This window comes from Echinococcus granulosus, assembly GCF_000524195.1.
Source record: "Echinococcus granulosus chromosome Unknown EG_S00010, whole genome shotgun sequence".
NCBI lineage: Eukaryota > Metazoa > Platyhelminthes > Cestoda > Cyclophyllidea > Taeniidae > Echinococcus > Echinococcus granulosus.
This window is the reverse complement of record NW_020170390.1, coordinates 1,693,666-1,705,571: the sequence shown is the minus strand read 5'-3', so window position 1 is coordinate 1,705,571 and position 11,906 is coordinate 1,693,666. Positions and strand designations below refer to the sequence as shown.

General features: G+C 45.9%; 4 protein-coding genes across 4 annotated transcripts; 1 reads left to right on the top strand and 3 right to left on the bottom strand. All coding sequences in view use genetic code 11, as the record gives it.

Moving 5' to 3' along the window:
• Positions 1–258: 258 nt before the first annotated feature.
• Positions 259–889, top strand: EGR_02384 (hypothetical protein; the record flags this gene model as incomplete). Its single annotated transcript, XM_024491633.1, has 2 exons — positions 259–529; positions 738–889. The coding sequence occupies 2 exons, from the start codon at positions 259–261 to the stop codon at positions 887–889; spliced, it is 423 nt and encodes a 140-aa protein (XP_024354139.1).
• A 2,399-nt stretch (positions 890–3,288) lies between these two features.
• Positions 3,289–6,762, bottom strand: EGR_02383 (Monocarboxylate transporter; the record flags this gene model as incomplete). The annotated part of the gene is made up of 6 exons (XM_024491632.1): positions 3,289–3,383; positions 3,621–4,039; positions 4,995–5,022; positions 5,758–5,978; positions 6,331–6,457; positions 6,492–6,762. 6 exons carry the CDS (start codon positions 6,760–6,762, stop codon positions 3,289–3,291), a joined length of 1,161 nt encoding a protein of 386 aa, XP_024354138.1.
• A 2,145-nt stretch (positions 6,763–8,907) lies between these two features.
• Positions 8,908–9,412, bottom strand: EGR_02382 (hypothetical protein; the record flags this gene model as incomplete). The annotated part of the gene is made up of 2 exons (XM_024491631.1): positions 8,908–8,987; positions 9,238–9,412. The coding sequence occupies 2 exons, from the start codon at positions 9,410–9,412 to the stop codon at positions 8,908–8,910; spliced, it is 255 nt and encodes an 84-aa protein (XP_024354137.1).
• Positions 9,413–9,837: 425 nt separating this feature from the next.
• EGR_02381 (BTB/POZ domain-containing protein 9) lies at positions 9,838–11,565 on the bottom strand (the record flags this gene model as incomplete). Its single annotated transcript, XM_024491630.1, has 4 exons — positions 9,838–10,768; positions 10,925–11,115; positions 11,205–11,439; positions 11,534–11,565. The coding sequence occupies 4 exons, from the start codon at positions 11,563–11,565 to the stop codon at positions 9,838–9,840; spliced, it is 1,389 nt and encodes a 462-aa protein (XP_024354136.1).
• Positions 11,566–11,906: the final 341 nt, after the last annotated feature.

Sequence of the window (11,906 nt, the reverse complement as noted above, 5' to 3'; positions counted from 1 at the left end):
GACCTCTCCCTCTCCTCTCTGCTTTCATCATATTTACTTATCCTACATTGTCCCTGATTTAAGTTGATTCTAAATTGGCTGTCACGTTTTGGGTGGTTAGTGAATGACTGAATTTGCGGTCTGCCTTTAGGCCAATTATTGTTCGGACTGTTGATCTCAAAGTTACACAATCCTTCAAAACATGCAAACCCGAATAGATGCAGAAGCGTCAGCAACTTGACTTACGTGTTTGGTGCCGTTTTGCTACTTAACGGTGCAATGACATTAATTTTAACGTACGTCCCGGTGCCCTCCTACCTGACATCCATTAGCAGCGGTGGGGCAAATGTAGATGCGTTGATCTTCTCTACCACCGCGGGACGTGTATTCGCAGCTATCTGTTTCTTCCTCGGTATTACCGATGGCGCCTTTATGACCTTGTTGGGGCCAATGCTAGAGTATCTCCTGGATGATACCAACTTTCCTGCTGGTCTGGGCATTAGCCTCTGTATCATGGGTGCTTTTAACCTCGCCGGCACACTCATTGGCGGTAAGGCAGTCCTCCCACTTTTCTTTTCCTTTACCGGACCTTTTGGTTCGCCAATATTCCGTTCATTTGTCATTACTATTCCCGTTCCTTTTTTAGCTCGTAGTAGCCAACGGCTCTCATTAGTGTGTTTTTCCCTACTTTAAAGATGCGCTGCGATGTGGCTTTTTCCCGATCGCTCTAACCTCTTATCCAACCTTTTTCCTTACAGGCCATTTACTAGATGCGTCGGGAACATACTATAGTGCCAATCTAATGGCCGCATGTCTCCCTTTGACAGGATTTCTCATTCTCATTGTTTTTTCACTCATTTTTTGCTCCAGAGAAAAGAATTTTTTGGATTTCGATGAAAGCACAGCATAGAACGTCCAGCATTGCTCAACATATCTGCCTACACTGCTTCCCTACGTTCACTATCAAGCCCATCAGGAAACATGCTTTGCTCGACTTTATGCTTCATAGTATTCTAGAACGCTGACTGTAAAATTGTGTATGTTGGGGATTTTATGTACGCGGACTAATCAAAAGGTGGTAATATAGCCTAGTTTTCTCCATATGCAATCATATTCTATCGAACTTCCAACCAGGTAGTCGACAGACAGAAGGATATCGGAGCAGATGTCTTTATTAATCGATGTAGTGAGTGGGCAAAAGAAAGGAGAATGAAATACGCATGCGCTTGGCGGCTAGGTGATGTGCGTGTGAGGCGGCTGCGTGTGTTTTTGGTAAATTTGCGGTAAATGGTTCTGGCCTTCGAGTGTTTGTCATTACACTTAACGTACACCGCTGCTTAATGTGAGCTCATCAAAAGAGAGTGAGCAAGACTCTAACTCTCCAGAAACTCGAAAAAAAGTGTTGTTCCAGAGCCAAAGACGTTGTCAGGACCTCCTCTTGCCAAAGCATTGGTGGCGACGACTTCTGAAGTCGGCCTGCAACCATTCCGTTCTGCACCTTTTACTTACCCAAATGCTATTCTGCTATGTGCGACAGACCAGAGGGAATGTTGTCTTCCACGATCTTCTAAGCCAACTGCACAGGTAGAGGTGGTATCCGAAAAAAATGCAGCAGTGCGCCCATCGGTACAGTACCTCGTTGAACTTGAATTGCCTCATTGACTGACAGACAAAATCAGTCACAAAGTCGCGCTGAAATCAAAATCAAATATGACTTTACCGTATAGACGAAAATTTATGCGATCAAAAATTCAGGCCCTAGGGACCTCTCCCTCTCCTCTCTGCTTTCATCATATTTACTTATCCTACATTGTCCCTGATTTAAGTTGATTCTAAATTGGCTGTCACGTTTTGGGTGGTTAGTGAATGACTGAATTTGCGGTCTGCCTTTAGGCCAATTATTGTTCGGACTGTTGATCTCAAAGTTACACAATCCTTCAAAACATGCAAACCCGAATAGATGCAGAAGCGTCAGCAACTTGACTTACGTGTTTGGTGCCGTTTTGCTACTTAACGGTGCAATGACATTAATTTTAACGTACGTCCCGGTGCCCTCCTACCTGACATCCATTAGCAGCGGTGGGGCAAATGTAGATGCGTTGATCTTCTCTACCACCGCGGGACGTGTATTCGCAGCTATCTGTTTCTTCCTCGGTATTACCGATGGCGCCTTTATGACCTTGTTGGGGCCAATGCTAGAGTATCTCCTGGATGATACCAACTTTCCTGCTGGTCTGGGCATTAGCCTCTGTATCATGGGTGCTTTTAACCTCGCCGGCACACTCATTGGCGGTAAGGCAGTCCTCCCACTTTTCTTTTCCTTTACCGGACCTTTTGGTTCGCCAATATTCCGTTCATTTGTCATTACTATTCCCGTTCCTTTTTTAGCTCGTAGTAGCCAACGGCTCTCATTAGTGTGTTTTTCCCTACTTTAAAGATGCGCTGCGATGTGGCTTTTTCCCGATCGCTCTAACCTCTTATCCAACCTTTTTCCTTACAGGCCATTTACTAGATGCGTCGGGAACATACTATAGTGCCAATCTAATGGCCGCATGTCTCCCTTTGACAGGATTTCTCATTCTCATTGTTTTTTCACTCATTTTTTGCTCCAGAGAAAAGAATTTTTTGGATTTCGATGAAAGCACAGCATAGAACGTCCAGCATTGCTCAACATATCTGCCTACACTGCTTCCCTACGTTCACTATCAAGCCCATCAGGAAACATGCTTTGCTCGACTTTATGCTTCATAGTATTCTAGAACGCTGACTGTAAAATTGTGTATGTTGGGGATTTTATGTACGCGGACTAATCAAAAGGTGGTAATATAGCCTAGTTTTCTCCATATGCAATCATATTCTATCGAACTTCCAACCAGGTAGTCGACAGACAGAAGGATATCGGAGCAGATGTCTTTATTAATCGATGTAGTGAGTGGGCAAAAGAAAGGAGAATGAAATACGCATGCGCTTGGCGGCTAGGTGATGTGCGTGTGAGGCGGCTGCGTGTGTTTTTGGTAAATTTGCGGTAAATGGTTCTGGCCTTCGAGTGTTTGTCATTACACTTAACGTACACCGCTGCTTAATGTGAGCTCATCAAAAGAGAGTGAGCAAGACTCTAACTCTCCAGAAACTCGAAAAAAAGTGTTGTTCCAGAGCCAAAGACGTTGTCAGGACCTCCTCTTGCCAAAGCATTGGTGGCGACGACTTCTGAAGTCGGCCTGCAACCATTCCGTTCTGCACCTTTTACTTACCCAAATGCTATTCTGCTATGTGCGACAGACCAGAGGGAATGTTGTCTTCCACGATCTTCTAAGCCAACTGCACAGGTAGAGGTGGTATCCGAAAAAAATGCAGCAGTGCGCCCATCGGTACAGTACCTCGTTGAACTTGAATTGCCTCATTGACTGACAGACAAAATCAGTCACAAAGTCGCGCTGAAATCAAAATCAAATATGACTTTACCGTATAGACGAAAATTTATGCGATCAAAAATTCAGGCCCTAGGTGAAAATTGCAGAGGCAGATTTCAGTGCTGGTTGTTAATACAATTAAGACCTCAAAACATACCTTTCAGAGACATTTTTAAACCCGATTAGAAAATTCATCGATAAGAGAAAAAGTCGAGCCGAGAAAGGTTTTACCAGCACAAGAACCCAGGCCGATAAGGGAAGGGTACCATGCAAGTTGGGTTTGTGCCAAGGTGCTGAGGCAAGAAGTAGACTCGAGGCCAGTGAGCCACTGAGTACGGACATAATCGTAGACGAAGGTCCAAGGAATGACAACACCCGCTGCAGCTAGCCCGTTGGTCAGCACGTAGATGAGGAAGGGCGCGTTAGTCCACACGGCAGGGGAGAAAAGGCAAGAAAGACTGTTGTGCAGTTGACGGCAAAATTCCCTCGCTTGCGCGCCCGGGGCCTCCGTAGGTCGCGTCTTCATGTAGTCACGCCTCTGCGCCCGCGGTCGGTGCCGCGTCGGTGTCAGGATCATGAAGATGGGGCACAAATACCACAGACTCTTCAGTCGATCCACCACCACCCTTCGGTACACCGGAGCAACTGTACTGAAGCAAATCCCACAGGTTAAAAAAGAACTGTATTACCTTCTCCCACATATACAGCACTTCATTGCTTTACTGATACACTTATTTCTGTCCTTGGTTATTAGCGGATAACCGGAGGCTCGAACTATTTGGAGATCATCATTACTTCTAAGGTAGGAAGCCACAATAAGTCGCCATAGAAAGTAGAATAGTCCCTCAAAAGTGCATGCACACCTGAAAGCACTTTGCAACACACCCATACACCCTCTCATGGTGGCAAACAGAAGGATTGAGTATTTCTCTTCTGCTACCCTGTAATCACTCCCCCACTCCAGCCGCTATTGGCCCAATGCCTCAGGCCTGATCGAAAAACTTTTAGGCCTAGAAGACTTCCACAATTCTAGGTAAGTAGAGATTCATGCCTGCTTTCACATCTACTCTATCAATCCGAATTTGGCACGCCCCATTGCCATTGAAATAGTTTACCAACACTCAGATGAACCGACCTGGTTGGATAGTTATGGGACTGAGTTCTGATGTGTCTCCCAAGGATTTTCGTCTATAGGAGAAAATATAATCATAGAATAAAGTCCAAAATTTAGGGACTAGCTATTACTAACAACGATTAAATGTTCAGTTAGAGGAGTGAGCATTGGTTGCAAGGGTCTAGCGAAAACATCATCGCCAAGACCATTGGCACATTTGACACTACAAAGCACACCTTGAGGTGAAACAGCATAAAGTTAGTGAGATGACTTCTGATTCGGGTGTCACTTTAACGACTGTAGGTGTGTCTAAGAAATGGTGTTACTTGCATGTTGACTTTGCTTGGCACAGTGTAGATATTTGGGGCATTACAATTGACCTACACATCAATACACAAAGCACAAAATAAAAGCATTCGATTCCAGCATTAAAAGACGAGAAAACATCATAATTATCAAGGAAAATCGATTTATGAAACATTGGAACTCACACGGTCGCACCATCCACCTCTCGCATTTCTAAAGCAGGACAAAAAATAGGTTCCGCAGTGCAACATAACCAGAAATTAATAACACGTTCTATCCATAGGCAATGAAACATTTAAACCGTCTCAAGAAAGGAATACAAGCATAGCGTTGTCAGTCCATCGCACAAACTACATTCGAGCACGTGATCCACTTGCGAGGTGTATGGTGTCATTTCAAGTAAAGGTCGATTCATGTGATGACAAATATGTAAACGATTTCACCAGTTGAACGTCAAAAGCTAGGCAAGGACAGAGTTTTGGTACGTACTGCAGCACAGCAGAGTGCACTCAACATTCAGCATCTTTCTGCGCTAATAATGAGGCTTATAAGGACGAATCTATGAAACTATCCTATTATCTAGTAAACCAACTTTCAGAGCGAACTGTGCAGAATTGGTGTACAAATCCGATCCACGCTCAATATTTCACTGTTCATAGTTGGTGATTTTTGCTCTTCCCCTGGACCTCCAACACCAATATTTAGGTCCAGATACTATCTAAACGGTAAGCAATCGCTAGATTGTCATCAACAAGTCACAAACTGCCCATTCGTATACATACTCACCTGCCTTTCTTACATTTGATCCCTCATGTATGCCTACCCCCCTACCCCGAGTAAATTCCTGATTAACACCAACCAAACGTAATACAGACCCTGCAATTAGTCAAGAAGCCGCGGCGACATCACGACCACACATGTTGCGGTAGCATGGCCACTCACACATACCGAGATGTGACTCGTATTTCTCCCACTCGCTCTGAATTGTGGCTCTTTCGTCTAACCAGTAGAAGAGGGAGGCGGAGATCCAGGCATGGAGAAAAATACCGCCCTGCAGAATGAGAGCCTCGCGCCATGTCCAGAATGAGAGGATCCAGCTCAGTAGATGATTCGTAGCAAAGGCTCCAATTCCTCCACCACACACCATCACACCACACGCCAATCCGAGCCTACAAATCGGTAAAAAGTGCGTTGCCTTGGATGAAAACTTACCACACCATCAAACGAGCCCTCTACATCAGTATTAATATAAGAGTGAAACAATGTAGGTAACTGCAAGTTAAGAGGAAAATTGGTCGCGTTCTATAGGTGTTTCTTAACAGCGAAAAAGCCTCGCCATTTGCTGTGCGTTCGCCATTAAAGTAAAATAGTTGCATGCCTCGCTTCTCCCATGCTAAGCAAGCCTACTCCATACCCAAGTATTTTTCAATGTTAGGATCCAGCTGAAGTGAAAAGGTAAGTTAACAAAGATTGAAACGTTCAGTGCCAGTAGGCACATGGATGATTCTCCGGTGGACTTACCATTTGCTATCCTTGAATGTAGAAACGACGGCCATAAATGCGGCTGTATAGGTCAGTTGCAAACCAAGCGACAGCAAAGCGCCATACGCAAAGTACGTGAGAATGATTTCCTGCGCCAAAGAGGTAACTAAAGCCAGTATGCCACAAGCGTCCAAGCTTACCAATGAAGCTAATACATAGGAAGAGTGCTCCCCACGCAGCTGCTGTTGAATACCCCACAATAGCTGTGAATGGGCATATGAAGGGTGACATAAACTGCGGGATGGCGTAGACCAGTGCCGGCAATAGTGAGGTGGCTGTTGCGCCTGCGTGAAATATGTCCTTAAATTCGGTGAACAAAATGCCCGCCGAATACGTACATCCATCAGCCAAAAAGTATGAAAGGAAACCTCCCACAACAATCATCCACTTCAGAAATGTACTTGAGCTCATCGCGACTCAAAATTCCAAACAGCTGTCGGGACCAAAACGCGTCTGAAACTGAGCGCGGCGTATTTACTTGTTCCATCAAGGACAAAAGAAAGCTATGAAAAGAGGACTGGCTAAACGAGCAAATAGACAGAATCAAGGCATTTAATTAAATATGCACTTTTGACAACTTGCAAGTCAATTTTTCATTTGTAGATATTGTACACGATCAGTTACAGTTGTTAACCAAGGTGGTCACCCAAAGAAGGTTACATCAGATGGTAAAGGCAGGACATATGTGATGTAGCTTTAATCCAGCACCTTCCTGGTTAGTATTGGCCATCTTTCTTAACCATTCCAATCCAGACTTGAATGATTGTGCAGCTGAGGCCTGGAATCGTGCCTGTTCAAACCCTGTCAAAGCTAGACATTTTCTCACACTTGAGTAGCGTGTCATTATTTGCCTTATCAACGGAGCGATTTGTCCAACTGAATCGTTAAGTCTACTACACATGCCTCGATCAAAACAAACAGACCGTCCTCTAGGATAGGTTCAAATTCGAGAACGACAAACTGCCAAACACCAATGCTGTTTGAGCAGCGTATGTGCAAACATTTCCAGTACAGCCATGAGCCCATCTTAAAACAGCAAAACTTTATTGCAAGATACATTTTGCTAATCTTTGATGGGGCTGGCTGCATGCTTACTTTGATTCGTTTCAAATTATTTTCAAAACCCCATAAAAAGTATAAAAATGGCCTGATCGGTACGCGACATTGGCACAACATTGTAACGCGTCCGATGCGGCAGTGTACAATGGCTAGATGCCAATTAAATGGTGCTGTCATTCTTGTTAGCCGGTCTCATTATAATTTTGCGACTACCACTCTTCTACATTGCATCCAAACTCGTTGCAAAAATACACCTCTGAAATTAAAGGATCGCTTCATGGTGCAGAGAGTTATTGATGTAAGTATGGACAGGGAAATTTTGCCAGTATTTCATCTTCAGAATATCTATTTTTTATGACAGACTTTTGAGATAGTGTCGGGTTAATTGAAGGAAAATATGAGCGCTTCCTCTTCACAGACGTTTAAGTTTCTACCCCGACCAAGCGGCCGACTTTTCACGCCCCCCTGCCAGCATTTAATTCGACTCAATTAGACACACTAAATCAACATCTTAACGGAAACACTTCACGAGAACTTGCTTCGTCCGGGCGATCTATTCGTTCGCCATCTCGCTGAAAATTTTGGGGCTTTTGAAAGCAAGCAAAAGAGTGGTTCATGCAGCGGTAGCATACTCGGGGTTTTATTGACTGTCGCACATTCACATCTTGCACGCAATCCCAATATTAGAATAAGATTGGGAAATCAGCGAAAAATTAGGCACATTGCCTTCTTCGCATACTATTCTACGGCACCTGCTTGCTTCAAAGTTTCCTAGACATCCTTTAACCTCAACCTTGCCATATGGTTCTTTATGCACTCCAAAATAGGACTAATAAAGGCCACAGAATGAGATGTGACCTCAATGGAGTTGTTTAAATGTCTCCTGGGATCGAGCATGTCGCAGGCAGCAGTGCACGTGGGTGTTCGCGACGGTTGCTGCGTGCTCGGCAGGCGGTGGGTCGTTGCTGATGAAATTCTCCACCAAACTCTTTGATGGCATGATATATGCATCACCAACTGATATGATGTGCAGTCAGTGTTCTTTTTTCTGTTCTAGATTATTTGCTACGGGAGGGTAAGTAGCACATCTCAATGATGATTAATCACGATGGTCTTCGTGCTTTGTTGTGACGATAAACCCGTTTCTGATCGCTTCGGTGACGACGCTGTCTCCTTGTAGGTTCTCGCGGTGACCGGTGGCCCGGAGGTGGATGAGATGTAAACGGTGAGTATTACGGGATGACAAATTCTTTCCCCGAATGAAAAGCGATGTGATATCTTCGCTGATTGACTGACGGACGGTAACGATTTTTTGCACTTGTAGGTATTTGTTCAGTGGTAGCTGACCGGGAATGAAGTGTGAGTGAGTCAATGATGAAATAGATCCAACTCTGCTTCGTGATGCTTTTGTATGAGCTTTTTAACACTGACAATTTGACTAAATGTGACGCGGCTTTATTTTAGTTTGATCACATGGTGGTGGGCCTCGGGTTTGCACTAGCGACGAATCCTGTCTTGACAACTAGATGTTGGCACAGGTAAGTCGACGCGCAGGATGTGATGGCATCTTTCGGGTCCTATTGGGATGCGGACAACTTTCAACTGATCCTAGAGGGTGCTAAAACAGTTATTGTTTTTTCAGGTGAGGTATTGGACTTGTGGGACGTCTTTGACTCTGGTTGACATATTGGGGAATCTGACATGCGTAATTTGTGAAATACACTTGTTTTATCGGCGCCACTTCTGGCGGTGTTCTTGCTTCTTGTGGTCCAGCTTTTGAATTTGTTGCCTGTGTATGAACGTGGTTTTATTTGGGCGGTTACATACTTCGGCCACTGGTATGTGAGGTAGTGGTCAGTTGTTGTTGCGAGGGTTGGGAGTGTCGCTGACACCTACCAGTGCCCGACTGGTCGGAATTGCGTCTATGCGTCGGTTGAGCTCGAGGTTGCACCCTGTCGATGATTTCTCGGTTTGCTGTGGTGAAGTGGGTGACTGTGTCCATGTCTGGCGAACGGCTTAAGATAACGTGACAATTTGTCGTGTGTGTGCATCCAGCGCTCTGTCCGTTGGTGATTGTTGCTGTCCATAGAGTGCCTGGCCGAGGTCGCCTCGGGTTTTTCAATGGCGCTGCCAGGTCCCCCTACCACGTCTGTGTCAGCGGCGCAGTGTGCGCGAGAGTGGAAGTTGAAAGCACTATTGTGGGAATCACGCTTTCTGTGTAGTACTGGATTTTCGCGTTTAGGACAACGGTAGTGGTACTGCGAAATATCCGTGGTGAGGGCGAGTCTAACACTAGTTCCGCTGAACGCTGCCCCAAGGCACTGCGGTCTGCACGCCGCCTCGCAAGTGTGGGTCACATGACAAATGGTGTTATTTAGCGAAATACAATGGGACAAACTAGATAAAATGCGGGTTTAATGAAAGGGGTCATGAATGTTTTGAGGGAACGCTGTCTGAGGAGTCGAGACTGCTGTCACTGGATTTTCTGAGGAGGGGCAGACCAGTTTGGTTTCTCCCCCCCTCAATGTTTGAGTAGGTTATTGGCTGCCCGTCGATGTCATTGCGAGTGACAGAAGACAGTGAGGTGGTGCGTGAATTGCCAGAGAAGTAATGTAGCGAAAAGTTCGCGGCAGATACATTGGCGCCGGTGATGGTAGAAGTAGCAGCATTGGGAACGGTGGAATCTTCGTTCTCAACGGAGGGCCTCTGTTGGCGACTGTTATGATGATGCCTTCTGCGACGCCTACGCTGGTGATGCGCCACTGCTAGCGGTGGTGGCACGGCATCCAGCGACTGATTGCCTGTGGTCTCTGTGCCAGCGGCGTCCAAGGTGGCTTCGGAGTGGAGAGAGAAGGTTGACAAATCGGCTACTAGGGAAGAGGAGGGTGTTGAGGGTTCCTCCACCTCGAGTAGTCGTGGACGCTGGTGGCGGAGAATGCTGACCGTATCTACGTAGACAGAAGGTCCAGAACTCTCCACTGCCCCACTGCTACCACCGCTGGCGTCACTGACGCCAGCAGCAGGATCTGTGGGTGGTGATATTAACTGTGCCCGAGTCGACTGCGAGGAGCTTCGCTGTTGTACACCCCCGTGATCTGCCTCTCCCATCAAGTCATCACTGGGGACATCCACTGCAGCAGCTGGACACTCCAAGTGAACAAGATGAAAAACGTCGTTTGCTGTGTTGCCGGTCCCCGTGATGCGTATGAAGGTGACCAGTTGCAGAGGGAATTTAATGGTCTGCCAAGAGCGGCAGAGAAGCTGGGTGGCGTCGAAGACCACAGTCCAGGACAGACGATCTTGAGATACCTCGACAATGTAACTGTATGCTCGACTATCGAGATCCCAGAGCAGAAATCTGAAATCAGTTGCAAGGCTTGTCGTCAATATTCCTCACCGTGACGCGGGAGGACATTCTCTCTCCCGCAATGGATTATGGGATTGGAGTGGGAGCCTAGCTCGCGTTAGTTTAAATAGCACATTGCTAAAAATAACGAAGTGGGAATTGACCCACCGCATGGAGGAGACCAGGAAAGGTTGTGACAGTTGGACGTCAATGGAGCCGTTACCAAGTTGGTGACAAGTAAATCCATAATTGAGATTGTAAACAGAGACGTCGCCATCAATCAGAGAATTTCTGAGTCTGCTCACTCCCTCCAGTACCGTGGCTCCACGGTGAATTGTTGCCACATTGGTTTGCGGTACCTACAAGAGACAAGTGTAGTGCAACTAGAGGAGGGGTTGCCAGGGCAAGGGAAAAGGAACATGACCCTCTATCACTCTATTACACCTACCAGGAGGTCGTTCTGAACCGTGAATTTTTGGCGCGTGTAGAGGCACTGAAATGTTATGAGATGGAAGTACTTGCCCACCGAGCTGCGAGTGCCCACAATGCGAATGTAGCGAATAATGCGTTCGGGAAAGTAGAGTGTCTGCCAGGAGCGGCATGCGTAGTTGCTGTAGTCAACCACCTTCTGCCAGGAGCTCTCATCCAACGACTGGGACACTTCCACATAGTATGAATACGATCTGAAATCACAAACTCGATAACAACTTTGCAATGCTAAAGGCGTGAAAACTAATGACCACAATTACTACCTTTTCCATTTGGTGGCTGCATCACCTCCCTCCACAGAGGATTTGCGTGGCCGTCATTTATGGCTGAAGTGTGGCTCCAATGCAGCAATAATGGACTTACTATGTGACCGTGGTCGTTTGCATTCATCTGTCGGCCTAAGCACGATCGTACTTTACATATCCTTTATCCCACTGCTAATTCCTCTTTCTCCTACATGAATGAATCACTTCATGTTGCCAATGCGGCTAGCGGTGTCCGTAAACCTCTCAACAGTGAACACCTTATCGGTTTGATTATGAGTTCTGAACCAGGCTTATTCCTTTGTGATTCAGCTAACGCTGCCTCATTTTAAATATGCTAAAAAATGCATTTTCTTCTTGCTTTGTTTTTCTACTTGTCCTTTTTTTTCTGCAAAATG